General features: G+C 46.1%; 1 protein-coding gene across 1 annotated transcript in view; it reads left to right on the forward strand.

The window, feature by feature from the left end:
* Window positions 1-398: 398 nt before the first annotated feature.
* Window positions 399-17,155, forward strand: part of LOC311516032 (vasoactive intestinal polypeptide receptor-like) — a 177,355-nt gene continuing 160,598 nt past the window's right edge. Inside the window, exon 1 of the mRNA XM_084619644.1 lies at window positions 399-726. Within this exon, the coding sequence (XP_084475770.1) occupies window positions 670-726 (57 nt within the window). The 5' untranslated portion in view covers window positions 399-669. The remainder of the gene's footprint in view (window positions 727-17,155) is intronic.

Raw genomic sequence — 17,155 nt, forward strand, 5'->3', positions numbered from 1 at the left:
CTGGGATTAGCGTTAGGTGGAGGCCGAAGCGGGGCTCGTTTCTTGGAGCTCTGCAGGGGGGAAGGCGCAAACAGGCAGCGCCCCTGTCCCTGACCACACGGACGGGTCCGCAAATGCCCAGGGACGCGCCCAGTTCAGCATCAAGCCGGGACCGAATCGTCTGAACATCCCCCGGCCCGGTTCCGCTGCCCCGGATCCATCGCTCCAGCCCCGCTGCGCCCCCTCGCCTCCCCCTGCCGCGCTGCCTGCGGTCGGCCCGCGCCCCGCCGGATCCCCGCAGCCACCCCCCGGGGCACCTGCCTGCTCCCATTGGCCGGCGCGGGAGCCCCCCAGCGCCCGTCCGCCCCAGCCGGAGGGCGGAGCCGCAGGGCTGGCCCCAGCCCGGCTGCGGCGTGAGCCTCCTCCTCCTCCGGCCCGGGATTCGCTGCGCGGAGCGCGGGGGGAGGCTCCCAGTGGCACCGGGGCAGCGCGGAGGAGCGGGGATGGCTCGGGCTTGGCAGCGCTGAGCCGCGCCAGGTGCGTTCCGCCCCCGGGATCCCGGGGAAGGAAACACCCAACTTCAGCCCGGGCCGGGATCCGTCTCCCGGGGGACCTGGCCTGAACGCCCCGCGGCAGGCGTGGGGGCGCACCGGTCCTGGGGGGCATCTTTTCCCCTCCACCCCAGCCGGCATGGAGCCGCCAGCCGCCTGCCTTTGGCTCTCGGTCTTCAGCTGCCTCCTCGCCTGGGTAAGTGCACGGCTCCGGAGCGCCTCCGTGGTGCTCCGCTCCGCTCGCCCGGTGCCTTCCCGGTGTGCCCGGGCGCAGCTGAGCGCTCGTCTTCCTGCTCCGAGCCGGATCATTCATTCGCGCTCCGGCCTGATTTTGCGGGGAGAAACTTTCGCCGACTTCCGAATGTTGTGTCTGGACGTGCGAAGGGGCAGGTTCGTCCGGTCTTTCTGCCCGATCAGTCTCGGGACGCGCAGGCACGGGGCTTGTCCTGCGGAACCTGCAGGGAAAGGGGCTCTGAGGGTCACCTTAGTTTAGTTGGGTTTTTTTGGCGGGGGGCTGCCCGAGGAGGCTGTTTCCTCTTCTGCAGCATTTGCTTCTTGGAAAGTGCCTTGACCTGGAAAAGAGCTCAGGGAGGGGGAAATCGGCTAGAGAGCTGCGAATAATGGGATGAAACTCGGAGGACTCTGAATGTTGGGGCAGATCGGTTTGGTTGTGGAATACACTTGGGTGCAAGCTGCAGCTTTCAGGTCATTTGACTCTCAACGGGGCAAAGCACTCGGGTATGTACCGGGTGGGTACGCCAGTGCCTGGAACTGGGTGCCCCTGATAGCCTAGTGGGGCTTGTCTGTCTGTCTGATGTCCACCATCCCCGTTTCAGGATCAAGCCTCTAGGCTTGCCCGGCTCCCTCCGCCCCCGCAGGACAATGCAGAAGCCACCCGGGAAGTTACTTCTCCAAGTGTTTGATTATTTGTGTTATTTCACTGTCAGTAGGAAACCGGGTCTTATTGGAATATTTAACCGGGGGGCTGCTCCTTAAAGCTTCTCTCCTTGCACCGTATTCAATGAAGCTAATTGCTGTATTTTACTGAGGAGGATTGAGAGGCAGCTGAGGCTGCATTTGCCCCCTTAATTCAAACCCTGGCTTGCATTCATTCCCTCTCATAACCAATAAACCCGCAACATTCCTTCAGCGGCACCCTGTTGTGGTGGTGAGGTTGCTCGGGGTGACTGGGGTTAGCCCTTGTTTGCTGGACGGGAGTCGGTTTCATTTGCTCGCTGTCCGTTCAGTTCCATGACCGAGTTTTCCCCTAGAAGCCAGTCTGATCTCCCATGGACAAAGTCAACCCAATTCAATGGAGACAGGTTTCAGAGGGGTAGCCGTGTTAGTCTGTGTCAGCAAAAAAGAGGAGTCCTTGTGGCACCTTAGAGACTAACACATTTATTTGGGCATAAGCTTTCGTGGGCTAGAACCCACATTATGCCCAATTCAATGGAATTTCACAGCATGGGCAGAGCCACCCAACCCTGGCTTTTGCTTCTTTCCTCTGTCATATGGCTCTCCCATGTCCCCTCTCCTCCAAGCCTGTGAAATGAGACAGTGAAACAAGTTCTGTTTTTGGTCAGCTTGGAATATCCAGCATCTTCCGTTCCAAAGCCCAGGTGGGTTAGATTTTCAGAATAAATTAAAGTCGGTGCTTTCCTTTTGGAGAAGGACATAAACAGCTGGTGTCCTGCACTTGAGCTGGGGAGCAAACGATGAGGGGAAACGGGGAATTCATGTAAGCACAGGGATCCGAGCCAGATCCTGCTCCCACTGAAATCTATGGCAAAATTCTCATTGACTTCAATCCCAGAGGCGTGAGGAAATCATCTGGGGCCCGGTCTTGGAAACACATAGGCACAGTAGCAACTTCACTCCTGTGAGCAGTCAAAGAGGCTGCCGGGGGTGCTGGAACAATTTGTATAGTGGGGGGTGCTGAGAGCCATTGAACCAAACTGTAAACTCTGGATATCATGGAAGCCACTTCAAGCCAGGGGGAGCAGCAGCACCCCCCGCACCCTTAGCTCCTATGGAGGCTACCCCAGTTACTTGTGCAAGCGTTTGCAGGATTGGGCCCTTAGACTGTAAACCCTGTGGGTGGAGACAGGGTCTTTATCTGTGCTTCCTACAAGCACTAACCTCCTGGTGCTCTGTGATTAATAAGAACAAACCATAAACTAGCGGCTCTTCTGGGTCAACCTTGACTTCCTTTTAACTGTCTGTTTCCTTGTTTTGCTACATCACTGTTTATTTTCTCATTGTAGTGCAATGATCATTGATTTTTTCCCCTATGTTACTTTCATGATATTTACCAGACTTTGCTAGACCTCAGCTTCTATTGATGGGGCAGACAGAATAGTGCCCGAGATCAGCTTTTCCAAACGCCTTCGCTAACATATGAATGCTGAGCCTATTGCTGTAGAAGGGGTGATGTCAGTGTTTGAATGCTAAGGAGAACTCCAGAGATCCAAAGAGTTGCAATGCATTTCAGAACCAAAGCTGAAACAGCGATAATTTTGCCATGGGATCTGGGATTGCTTAGTGCAGTTTTCCTTTTAATTTCACTGTGATGATTAATTGGTCTGTCCTTGAAAAGTTTTAAATAGCAGTCCTGCTCTGGTCAGTATGAAACAAAAAGTTCAGTGTCATAAAACTATTGTAGCCAGGTGTTTTAACTGCTCTTGTAAACTTTCCCCTTGCTGCTACATAACTCAGACACTCAGACAGGAAAACCAGGATATATAACTTCAAACTGTTGATTGACTGTCTGCTATCCTGCCTCTTGCAGCAGCCAGTGCCGAAGGCTTCAGAGAAAAGCAATAGATGTCTTTTCATTTACCTTTGATTTAAAACCAGGGTAATGTCACTGACTTCAACTTTCCAGTGGTGTAACTAAAATAAGAATCTGGTCAACTGAGCCATGAACATGACTAGTGGAAAGTATTTTGGCATGTACGCGTCGAATGAGATTTCAGTCATTCAAATCGCTCTGCAAATTCCACTTTCTTCCAGATTCAAAGATCAGTCTGGGCTGGCCAAATTGGCCAGTGTAGTATAAACTGTGTTGGGCCTGTTTCACCTACAGAAATGTAGTTAAACCAGAGTAAAATTGATGTAAGTGAATGCCAAATCAGGCTCTATGTTTTTCCAGTGCTCAAATTGCAAATTAAGTGACCCAGGATGATTCCATACATCTGTAACCCGCACCCATTTAGACTTGTGTGAAAACCACTGGCCAACTTCTGACTCTTTCATTCCACTACTCATTGGTAGGGGGGTTGATGAAAATGTATATAAAGAAACCGACTCTTTCAAAGAAGATCCATTGTATTCACTGTCCTTAGAAACCTTTATTGTAATTCCAGCATCTTTCTGAAGGTTGCTATTACCATCTGCCGCACACACGTTGCAACTCCTCATGATAACAGAACCCTTTATAAAACTTAAAATCCTTGATTTTTGCTGGCCGTGCTACAAAGCTGCTCTAAGAGGTATTATATGTATGTAAACATTGATCATACACAGTGTGTGGTTGAAGTTTTTCAAAGATAATTGAACACCCAGTTCAATTAACTAGGTTCCTTTGACTATTTCAGCCTATAGGTACATGCACTGAATTCTGTTTACATCATATATATGCTTTTTAGAACATTATGGTTAGAGGTTAACAGAGCTAGAGAAAATTAAATGCAAAATGGAGTGGTAGGGGTCGTACTTGGAATGAACATTAGCAGAATGTTACTCTAGTCCGCAGGCACTTCAGCCCTGGTTTTCAAAAGATGATCATCAACCACCAGGGATCGCGAGTCCTATTTTTTGGTCAGCAGCATGAAAAATACTGAGAGCCAAATAGGGGGAGAGGGTGGGTGGGGTGGTCGGAGCATACTGGGAGGGGAGTGGGTCCATGCGAGGGTCTTTCTCCCATGAAGTGGTCTGCGGAATGGAGAAAGAGAGAGGACTGCTGAATTGCAGTATATTACTGTGCCAGATACCACTGGCATCTGGAGTCAGATGGGACCATGGACAGAGAATCTTGCCTGATACTCTGGCAGGCAGGTTGTGTGTGTGTTTCCGCCTCAGTTTCTTTGTACAATCATTTTTAAAACATTATGAGCCAAACTAGTGTAACTTCAACTCCGTTGCACCGGAGATGAATCTAATCCGACAGGAATTTTTTTGCCTTGAGTTACGGTGACCAGATGTCCCCTTTTTAAAGGGACAGTCCCATTTTTTGGGACTTTTTCTTCTCTAGGCGCCTATTACCCCCCACCCCGTGTCCTGTTTTTTCCACAGTTGCTACCTGGTAACCCTCCCTTGAGTACTAACTATGCAAATCAAAATGATTAACAAAAACGAACAGATTTAACAGGCCTTCCTCTCTCACTTAAACCAGTTCACACTGGTGTAACTCTATTGACTGTCTAGGTATAAAGTCCTTATCACTGCAGTATCTGAGCCCCAGTCTACACTGGGGGGGGTGTCGACCTAAGATACGTGAATAGCGTAGCTGAAGTCAGCATATCTTAGGTGAGGACGGCGGCGAGTCGACCGCTGCCGCTCCCCCGTTGACTCCGCTTCCTGCTCTCGTGAGCTGGAGTTCCGGAGTCGAGGGGGAGTGCGTTCAGCGATAGATTTATCACATCTAGACAAGACGCAATAAATCGATCCCCGATAGATCCATCACTACCTGGCGGATTGGCAGGTAGTGAAGACCTGCCTGAGTGTCTCACAGGCATTAATGGATTTAAAGTAGAAAGGTATTATCCTCATTTGACAGATTGGGAACTGAGGCCTGGGGTAAACTATGACCCAGGTCCTCAAAAGTATTTAGGCACCTAACTCCCATGGGAATTAACATGAATTAGGTGCCTAAATACCTTTGGTCATGCCACTTTAAGGTCCAGATCCTCAGTGCCATATAGGAACTCCGTGTTGGAGTCAGAAATGGACCCCAAGGTTTCCTGAGGCCCAGTCTAGTATGCCTCCTCTAGGTCATCTTTCCTACCCTCCTGTGAAGTTACTTCTGATTTTCACCATTGTAAGTGAGAGGAAAATGAGACCCAATAAGTGAACAGAATGGGTAGAAAAGGGCTCTGGTGATGGACCATGGAGACTTTACCCCTGGGCTACTGGTTCAGATCAGCCCATACAATTAGTGACCAAACTTCAGAGCTAGCTAAGATCACATTAGTGGCATATGTGATCTTCCAGCTACATCCGAGAAGATGTTCTTGCACCCAGGCCTCATACATGATCTATATAGACCTGTACATATAAGAAACACTATGAGTGGTCTGTATTCTCAATACTTAGCCTGTAAACTTTGCAGAACAGGATCTGAATTTCTTTCATTTCTGTCCATTACAATGGAACAGTGGGCAAATGTCCACAGAGGGAGAAAATATCACATTGCAATTGGTACTTGGCCCTCTTCTTGACATTCTTAGAAGGAGCGGCCAAGTACAGAATGGGCCAGTGAGAACCTCTTCGTCTTGGGTTTCTCTAGGTCGCAGCTGCAGTAATGAAAAGCCACTTCCAACCTTTAGTGCTGTATATGTTCTGAACCTCAGATTGGAGAATCTTTAACTCATTGTGCGACGAGTGTCAGAGGCAAGCCCACTTTCCAAACGCAACGGGTCCAATGCCACTGTCATGCCAGCTTCACGCTATTGTAATTCTGTTGACTTGAATGGAATCACTCCTGACCAGCATTGGTGTCAGGGAAATCCGAATCCAGGGCCCAGTCATTTTGCTTTAAAAAGGGAAATGTGGTAAATGTAGCCTTGAAAGTGTGGAAGCGAAATGTGTAGCCCAACTCATTCTGAGGCTGGGTGGCCCTATTCACTATCTGTCTGACTCATGATGAGAAGGTTTTTCGTGCAGAGGAAAGTGCTTTGTGACTACAGAAATCTCTCTTCTGGTTAGCAGAACTGAAACTACTTGGCAACAAATCCTCTGGTGCATGCCATGATCACCAGGAAAAGGGTGATTGCAAAGAGGGAGAGGGGGGAGGAAAGTTCTGACCATTGTACCATCATCCCAGTGCTTGTACATCTGCCCTACATCAGTTTAGGGGAGTTCTTTCACTGTTAGGTGAACATTTTTCCTCGTAATATTTCCCTGATCTTGCATTCTCCATGCACTCAAACTCAGAGGGCCTGATCTTCAAAAGTACTGACTGCCCATAATGTCAGTCAAAGTAAATGGGAGCTGTGAGTACTCTGAAAATGAGGCCTTGGTTGACTTCATTGGAAGCAGGATCTGATCCAAGGTATTGAACTAGGACCTAGGAAGACAAATGATAGTGATGATTACATTAGCCCTCATCCAATATTAAAGTGGTTATTTGCACAGCAGAGAAGTATGGCAGGTGTGGACCTCTGTTTATAGGTTAAGCAATCTTCTGTTCCTCACCCCTCTTTGCCTGCAACGTGCTGCTGGTTCACTTGGTTTTATGCTTGACTGCCACAGATCCCTGGATGGTTTCCTTCGCCTCAGTTTTCCCTTCTGTGTAATCAGGATAATACTTCTCTCGCACACAGGGAGGACTAATTCATTAGTGTTCACAGAGTGCTTTGGTGGGAGGTGGGAGTTTGAGGTGTGGAGTGGTGTTGGGGAGAGGGATAGCTCAGTGGTTTGAGCATTGGCCTGCTAAACCCAGAGTTGTGAGTTCAATCCTTGAGGGGGCCATTTAGGGATCTGGGGCAAAAATTGGGGACTGGTCCAGCTTTGAGCAGGGGGTTGTACTAGATACCTCCGGAGGTCCCTTCCAACCCTGATATTCTATGAACTGCTAATTGATTGATTGCTTTGCCAAATGCTTCCTTAATCCCTGGGCAGTCCCTTTATTCACTTAACTAGATAAAATTGGATTGGATCAGGATTGTGTTTTAAATGTTCTAAAAGCATCTAGAATGGTAGATATAAATAAGTGCTAAGTTTTATTCTAATAAGGACGTTAATAATAATAAAGGCATTAGAGTTCCCGTTACTGAAACTAGAACATGATTCAAGCGCTCTACAGCCTCCTATCTGTGTCGCAAATTACTTTTAAACTGCTTAGTCCTGTAACTAAAACTGTACAGTGGAAGAGGAGCCACAATCACGATAACAATTACATTACAATAAATGCCAGCCTGATCTGATGTAAATGGCCCATCAGAACATTTATTAAACTGCGGGAAGCAATCTTGGTTTGAGATGTGGCTACGCATACAGGAATTCTGTGAAGGTCTAGTACTGCATGCAGCTGATATTCACTCCTCCCTGTCCTATTTTGCCTTTCAGTCACGTTGGTGTAAATCAGGAGCCATTCCCTCGAAATCAGTGAAGTGACAGTGGTGAAAAGTTAATGTCGTGAAATTAGGTCCTGTAATTTTCAGGCTGTTGGTTTTATGAAGTGCTTTCAGGGACGCAGTTAATGTGCAAGGAACTGTCTATGTGTCTGTGGGTGTAGGGCTGGTTTAAACTGGAATACTAGGGCAGTGCAGGGATAGCATTTTATACCTACTGTATCTCCAGGACCCAGACGTATTTTGGCCCGTATGCGCTACATGTATTTTAAAAACCCACATGTATTTTATGCTAGAAAAAAACACCATACCCAATCAACTCAACATGGTTATTGTAAACATTACTAAACTGTGTCATAAGTCACATTGCATGCATTTTCTTATGCCCAGGGAGTTACCTATCCTTCCATGTTCACCACATCTGTCCCGGGCAGACAGAGCTTTTTATTTGGATTCGCATTCAGGTAGCCGAATGAAATCTGATTCGTGTGGGATTTTTTTTTCTTCTAATAGATTTCACAGATGGAATGAAAGATCGACATGGAGACCCTAATTCTACTTTGATAGCAAATTGCTGTGAACTTCAGGATAGGAACAGGATCAGAGAAGAAAGTGTCATCGGGGTAGAGTGGGGTGAAACGTTTCAGATGAAAGTTTTATTTGCTGAACAATGCAGATCAGGTTGACCGAAACATGTCATGAATTTGTGTCAATTTCACCAGATTGGTTTTGGTAAAAAAAAAAAAAAAAAAGACCTAAAGGCAGCTAAAAGAAATCTAAACATTTTGTTTCATTACTTTTGAAACAAAACATTTTGATTTTTTTATTACAAACAAATTAACTTCAAGTTTATTTTAAACTCAAAGTTTTTAAAAATTCAAAAATGAAATGTTTTGGGATTTGACCTGAGACAATTTTCTTTTTTTTTCTTTTTTTTCAATTGTTTCATTGGCTGCCAAGTTCACATTTCAGGATCAACCCAAGACAATTTTTGTGTGTGTGCTGCAAACAAACAGCAAACTGAGTCATTCACATAGCTCTCATGCGCACGCATTTTGATCTTATGCCAGTCTTAACTGGCGTAACTCCATTAACTCTAACAGAGTGACTCTTAATTTACTTCCATGTAAGTGAGAACAGAATCAGACCTATAGACTCCCCTCTTCCTTTCTGGAACTGAATATATCAGGCCAGTACTTCAGCTGGTGGAAATTGGCATAGTCCCATTAGCTGCAACACCGATTTACATTGGCTCAAGCTCTCATGCCTTATTCGCAAAGTTTCTTTGTTCAATTTTATGAGCCTGATTCTCTTCTTCTAGTTTTACAGTGGTATAATTCCAGGGACTCTGCGGGAATTATTACTCCTGATAGTCACGTGTAATTCGCTATAAAATCAGACCCTAAACATAGGAATCATCACACATTTAAAAATGTTACCTGGAAAGCATACATCTAGAACACACTGGAGATAAAAATATCAAGAATTTTGTGTCTCATTTGTAAAACCTGAATGTGCAGAATATCCCTTTAAAATATATTTCTTTGGGTCGCAAACATTATTCTGTATTTAAGAGATGTTTTTAATGCATAGTCTATATCATAACCAACAATTACAGATTTGCTGTTATTCTATTGTTACTGTGTCCATAATAAATGTCCTCATCTGTCTAATGTAAGCAATCTAAGAAATTCCATACAACTAACTACATTAGAAGAGCATTAAGGTTACAAAGCACTGAAAAGTGAGGAAATGTCAAAAAATTAAGGCAGCCCATGCAACCTTAAATCTACCTCTTTATTACGTGCATTACAACAGACTTTAATGACATGCTCACATAATGTTTTGTTTTGGCTGGGCCCCTGATTTATTCGGTGCATAGAGTCAAAAGTGGACTTTGTTTCCACTATTTCTTGAAAACAGCCAGACCATTTTGGCTCAAAGTTTATGTACAAATAAATCCATTCCCGGGCCAAGAAAAAACGTGCCAAGTTTGAACCCAAAGGATAAAAATCTGTTGAAGATCTGTTGAGCATCTGAAAATGACCATTTAGAAGAAAAAATCTTGTGTGACGTTGACTCTAGACATCCTTACACGTTTAGCTTGGAATAGGATATAGATCAGGTGCACCATCATTTATCATAAGCCTGCACCATCCTCGGTACACCTGTGACTAAATTCAGCCCCTGGCCTAAATGCAACTTCCATTGAATTCACTGGGAGTTGCACCTGCTTGTATGAAGGACTGAGTCTGGTCCCCACAGAGAGCATCCTTATACTTGCTTTGCATACCCAGGCCTCAACCTCAGCTGTGGCCATATCTACGGAGTACAACTGAGATGTTGGAGAGGGGGTGTGTGAAAGCTATTTCTCAGAGGGCTGCACTGAACTACTTGGGTCTAGGTATGGCTCCTAGGGAGGATCTGCCAGCTAGGGATTGCTGGAGCAGTGTTGTCCAGCCAGGCTCCCTTCCCTTCAATAATCCCGATGCCCTCATGCTGAGGATTGCAGGGGTAGTGTTGGAGCTAGGTCTGTTAGTCTCCTCTGATGGGAGAATCCCCAGCTCGGGAGCTCCACCCCTTTGTGGTACACAGCAGAACAGGGCTCGACTGAATCCACACTGAGCTAACAGAGGCCAGTGGTTTATTCATCGTGGCTACAGCATTGGACTGGGACTCTGGAGACATGGGTTCTATTCCTGGTCATGCTGCTGGGTGATGTTGGGCAAATCACTGCCCCTCTGTGCCTCAGTTTCCCCATGTGTAAAATGGCAGTAATGATCTCCTTTGGGAAGCGCTTTGAGATCCACTGCTGAAAAGAGCTAGGCATTATTATTGAACACCAAATCAGTGCTAGTTACTCTTCTATGCTGCTTACACCATTTTCTGTCTCGCTCGCACCCAATATGCAACCACTATTTAGGTTGTCCTTGATTTTAGCCTTTGCGGCCTAAGCATTATAGGACCATAGGATGTCCGCACAGCAGACGTATGGTCTTTTTCCACCTGGAAAAATCAGCAGCACAAAAAAGTCTCTGTTGAAGCCATTCCTGGTTTCACCGGAGTTTGGACGGAGGTCAGAAATCACGTGAAGAATTACTGCCATGCCGAGGAGTCTCCAGCTATGCTGCCTGCATTTTTCAGGCATGATATTAAACAGTTCTGCAGTGCTGTGTGTGGCCTAGCTATGCCATGCATCTAATTCCATTGCTGAAATGATCCCCTCAACTGTATTTTGCTGTCAGTTCTCTGGGATCCTCTTGTTTCCAGATGCAATGCCTGGGATGGCAGATTCCCGTAGCTTGCAAAATTTCTCCCTACAAGGCTTTTCCCTTTCAGCATCTCTACTCCACGGATAGGGCAAGCACTGTGCGTCTGCTTGCCGAGGAATTCTTTCCATATGACCCCTCACTCATGAGTCCTGTCAGGGAAATGAGCGTTTGTGCCCTTCTTTTAGCAACAAATATATTCTAGCTTGTCTCCAGCCTCACTCTGTACAGCGTCATTCTTAGTGTGCATTGATCTTGGGAGCAATACTTGGGATACTTTTTGCAGGGACAGTGGGCCAGCTCTTACGGGATGTGAATCAGCGGAGCTCCAATAAAGTCCATCGTCTACAGACATACGCCAGCTGAGGATCTGGTCCATGGTGTTCACTTATTATTATTTTGAGCCCTAACTCCCTTACCGGAACATACAAGCTTGGTCAGTGTTGTGGATGGGAAATCCCCAGGGGACATCCAGATGCAGAAGACAGTGATGTTGGCACTTCAGCAGGTCGCTCTCTTTCCTTTGAGTCTCAAATGACCCCTGCCCCCCGAATAGTGCTAGGGGAACACTATACTGCCAGAGGCATCATCTTCTGGATGACACAGAGCTGACTTTTTTTTAAATCCTGCAGCTTCACGACAAGGATAAGACAAACCCAAGGACTTATTGCTGCACGATCTTCCAGAAGCACAAAATTCTCTTGTGGGAAAATAGTTAAATGACAGACTCATGGATTATAATGTTCAAAAGGAAATAAGCCTCAGGCAATTCACAGGGACTTATTAACTCTGGAACGCCAACATATGCAGAATGGAAAACAACCGAAAATGGGGACAGAAAAGAGAGAGGGGTGGGGCTTGTAATGACTCCAAGGAGAGATTCTTTGTGGGATTTCAGATCCTACCAGCCAATGAACACAGCAGGCAACTGGCGTTGCAGTGAATTAGATACTGTTGATAAGATCTGTGCACGTATCCGCAAGGTGCCAGGTTGGTATTTAGTGTCTCCGTTTGTTATGACTGTGGAATGAAATCTTCCTCCAGAAGGGCAAAGCTGTAACTCATCTGAGAGTATCTAACGGGAACCCTGTCAGCTCTAGCTACACGGGACCAGGTCCTGAGCTGAAAAGGGATGCACAAATAGCTTTGCAACACCTTCTGTGCTCCCCTGATTCTCAGGCCATCCTGGTGCTGGATTGGTGCCCCACAGGAATCTTTCCATAGCCAGATCTGCCGCCTTAAGGACAGCTTAGCTTTGGAGAAGCAGCACTAGTGTATGGGGAAAGTGAGGCTGCAGCCACCTGATTGAATGGGTTTGTGTCCCGGCCACCTTCTCGTATAACAAGGCAGCAGTAAAGTCTTGCCTTTTATCCGTCTACCCCAGAGGCGCTGGCAGGATTTGTTATGGACAAACAAAAAGGCAACTGTGTGTTTGACTCCAGTTCCCTTCCACTCCCTCTGTTTGATGACAAATCAATGACACATTTCGCTGTAGCTGCCTGGATTGGGTGTTACACCCCTGGCATCTTGGAGTTCCTGTGTTTTGTAATTATTTCCTCTCTGCCAATATACCACTCAGGCTTCCTCAGCTATCGGCTGTGAACACAAACCCAAAATATATAACACAGCCATTGGATGCAGCCCAGCCAGCGGGAGGATGATGCAACTAAAAATAAATGCCCACATGCCCTGCAAAGCAGCCAACAGCCAGAAATCCGGCATCTACTTGGCGTGGGGCTTTAATTAACAGAGAGAGGTCAAACCCTACGCTCAGCCGCTGTAGGGGGCACAGGACCGGGACTCAGGAGCCGTGGGTTCAATTCCTGGCTCTGCAACACAAACTCTGACGTTGGGCATGTCCCTTCATCTGTCTGCGCTGCAGTTCCCCAGCTGTAAGAGAGGGATAACGAGGCTGCCTTTCTCCTGCTCTTTGGGTAGACGGCAAGGTCTTTGGGGCAGGGACTGTATGTAGAGCACCTAGCACAATGGGGCCCCAATCTGCACTGGGATGTCTAGGGGACGTCTAGCCCATGGCAGCAAGCCTCCCAGCCTGGGTCAACAGACTCGGGCTCACACTGTTGTGCTAAAAATAGCTATGTAGACATTGGAGTTTGGGGTGGGGCACCTGGCATTGGCCACTGTCGGAAGACCGGATACAGGGCTAGATGGACCTTTGGTCTGACCCAGTATGGCCGTTCTCATGTTAAATGGACTAACACTGGGCTAAGTGAGAGATCTGAAGAAGTAGTTGTCAGTGGGGGAACCATCCTTAAATGGGGGAGTCTGGTGGTGGCCCACAGGGATCAGTACAGGGCCTGACACTATTCAACTCTTTCCTCAAGGATCTGCAAGTGTAATATAAGAGCTTGGGCTCTGAAGCCTAGGGAGAGGGGTGAGTGCTGTCTCCAGAGCTATTTTTTTAAGGCACTAGTTCGAGGCCAAGCCTGTTGACCCAGGCTGGGAGGGTCGCTGCTTCAGGCAATGTACACATACGCCTAGAGGGTCCTGTAATGAGCATGGCCACTCCGCACAGCAAGAGGGCACCCAGATCAAGTATAACTTTAACACCACTCCCTTGGTTATTACCGTCCACATGTCAAGAGCATTTAGCTGCCATGTTAACTACGGTCTTGCCAGTGATGATGCCCAGTTTGTCATTTACTGTTTCTGCAGAGCTCAGTGTCCTCCAAAGGGAGAGCTTCCTAGACCAAAACTGCCCTCCCCTAAGGGTGGTATTCAGCCCTGTGCATCTAGACACCGCCTTAGTCCTCAAAATAAGACTGAGCAGGGACTCATCAGCAGAGCTGATCGGGAATTTTTCAACAAAATAGTTTTTCATTAGAAAATGCTGATTCACTGAAGCAGAAACCAACAGGATGTGGGAATGGACCAGCTTTGACAAAGCTTTTGTTGGCAATGTTTTCTCAGGTCCGGGATGGAATTTCTGATCAAAGCAAGAGAGAGCATGCACAGCACATCCCAGAATGCTGCCCAGCCTGGTAATGCAACGAAGATACAAGAGACCGAAGTTGAAGTTCAGTTCCCTCTTCTACCCTGAGTCACAGTGGTGACTTGAACTTGGGTTCAACCCCACATTTTGGGGTTCATGCCAGAACCAGATGACTATCGACTATTCAGGGCTGTTGAGTTTGGTTTTTCATAACCAAAACCTTCTGAAGATTGTTTTATTTTATTTGTATTTTTTTGGTTTGGTTTGGTGTTAATGGAAGAAGGAAATTTTTTTGAAATCTCAAAGTTTCACATCCTGCACAAACCATTTCCTCCCCAGCTCACCAAACTAGTGCCTGGCCATTGGTGTGGCGCTCCGTCCAGGGATGAGCTTCACTCAAATACTCCAGCTCCAGAGTTACCACTCTTGCTGGGAATTGGCAGAACAGGAAGGGGGATGCTGAAGGAAACAAGGTTAGAGATCCAGGCTGAGGTCAAGTGATATAGGGCTTTAAGTTCCAGCTCCTTCACCTCAATGCAGTGGAAAGCCCATGGAGGTATTACAAGAGGAGAGGTGGGTTGACAAGAGAGTTGGTTGGGAATTTTCCATCAAAACGTTTCTTCAACAGACAAAACGTGGTTTTTGCAAAATGGACATTTTCAATGGTGAAAATGCTGATCTTTCTGATTTATTTTTTTTCCCTGTCAGGAGATGTGAAACATTTTGGACCCTGCCATCATTAATCTCTGCATCAGCCTGAGCTGCTGTGGTACCTCATGGAGGTTGTAGTTCAAGTGGCTCATGTCCCCATTCTCTCATCTGGGCTGGGCTCCACAGGTGGACTACATCTTCCATGATGTCTGGGGGCTCACCCACATGTTTCAGTATTTCCAAATGGACATTTTTTTTTTCAGAGCTTTTCATTTTGCGGCAAATTTCAATATTTTGACTTTTCATCCTGATTCGGGATGCAAACAAACGTGAAAGCATCTGATATTCACTTGGGATGGAAATTCTGTTTTTCGATCAACATAAATTGACAAGTTCAATATAGCGGGATGGGAGGTGATGTTAGTGGCAGCCTTTCCGTCAGTCACCATTTACTTTGAAGGCCTGTGTCTCCTTATCACAATCATTCCATCGGTGTCCTGTCCACTTGAACTCGGGTCACCAAATGCACAGTGCATTGCTGCTGATGTTCTGCTGGTTAAATCGAGATGGATTGTTTGCTTCATTCACGGTTTGCTTGTTTCAGCTGGTTCCCCAGGGAGTCATCTCTTTCCATGTCTGTTTGATAGACTGTAATTTCTCCAGGGCAGGAACTCTCTTCAGATCTATTGTGCTGTGCCAGGAAATAAATAAATATGACTGACAAATATGATCTAAAATCTCAGCCATTACTCAATGGGTTTTCAGGTTTTAACACATAGCATTGTTTCATTTCCAGTAGGGGTGAGGTTTGTTTAGGACCCATTCATTAATGAGACACTGAAGACAGAAGAGCAAGTCCATGATTGAACCAATGTCCTTTTCCACCTCTTCTGTACTGAAGTGCCATAGATCGATAGGATTCATGGGGCCTTTGTAATGTATCTCCAGGCCTTTTAGAGACCAGGACCATTTTGTCATAATTAACATTCTTTTGCCTGTGCAGACATGAATCAGTCAAGCAGCTTGGTCTATTTCAAATCAACAAGTGCTCATGGATAAGATACTGCACTCTGTAGCATGGCTAATGCACATTGTTTCCTTGCAGCTAATAGAATAAATGTGCTCCTGCAGTTTTCCAAACTCTGTCTTCCCCTGGCTGCTTGAAGTCTAATTCCTTTAAGTGCGAGTGTTTCTTGTTGTCCAACTCCATTGCTTTTGTTGTTAGGCATGAATCATAGAATCAAAGAAAAGTAGGGCTGGAAGAGATCTCAAGAGGTCACCGAGTCTATCTATCTGCTCCTGTAGGTGTCTGTTTTGGGCTTCAGTGACTGTAGAAAGCTCCCTGTTTGGAGAAGGGCAGTGTTCCATTTCTCTAGTTTCTTATATGGCCCCCCAGTGCTGCAGTATCTGAGGATCTCTCTTGAGTAAAAGCAGAAACAATCATAGAAATGTAAGGCTTGAAGGGACCTTGAGAGGTCATCTATCCATCCCCTTGTGCTGAGGCAGAACCAAGTACACCTAGTCAAAGATACATCTCTCTCTGGAGATATATATATCTCACATACACACGGGTATGAGGATGAAGGTGCTATTGTGGGGAAAGAGGAGGCAAAGAGATTTGTTTTGTATTTAATTCTGAATGCAGGCAGAGTCATTCTTATTAGACCTGAGCAAACAACCAGTTTTTCCTTTTGGTGGCTGAATTGAAGATTTGTGTGGAGGGGGATTGTTTTGGTTTGACACACAGCAGGAATTTTTCAGCAAACCTAAACCATCAAAACATTTAATTTTGGGTTGAATGAAACGTTTCACTTTGGTTTTGAGAGGTTTTTTTTAATCTGTTTTTTTTTTAAGTACTAAAATTGGAGTGAAATTTTAAAAAGAAAAATCTAAACGTTTTGATGACAAAATGTCAACATGAAACATTTCAACTCTCTGAATGTTTTGGGGGCTTTTCTTCAACCGAAACATTTTGGCAAATTTAAAATAAATTTACAAAATGTTTTGATCAACCCGAATCTGCATTTTTTTTTTTTTTGGTCAAGAAATTCCCATCCAAAAAACTTCACCCCGCTCTAATTCTTAGCTCAGCTGTCATAATCTGGAACCTGCTCCTATGGGTGTTCCATCTCCAGTGGACAGAGCTCTTCCTCTGTTGGTTGGCAGTTCCAGTGGATCGTAGCTGTGAAGGGTGGTCATGGTCATAGAAGGAGAAGCGATCTCGGGTAGCTAGGTCCAAGGACATACAGAGCTTTGAATATCAAGAGAATGACCTTGGCTTTGGACTGTCTTCAATGAGTTATCAGTGCAGAGAGAGGATGTTGGGAACGTCACCCCAAATCACCAATGCTACTGAGCAGAAGGGCTCTGTGTCTTGTAATCCTTGCATTTCTGGAAAGAAAATATGAATCTTATTGATTTCCTCCATACTCTTCCAACTTCTTCAAGTTGTTCCAAAACAAC

The sequence above is a fragment of the Lepidochelys olivacea genome (assembly GCF_965140295.1).
Source record: "Lepidochelys olivacea isolate rLepOli2 genome assembly, chromosome: 2".
NCBI classification, from domain to species: Eukaryota; Metazoa; Chordata; order Testudines; family Cheloniidae; genus Lepidochelys; species Lepidochelys olivacea.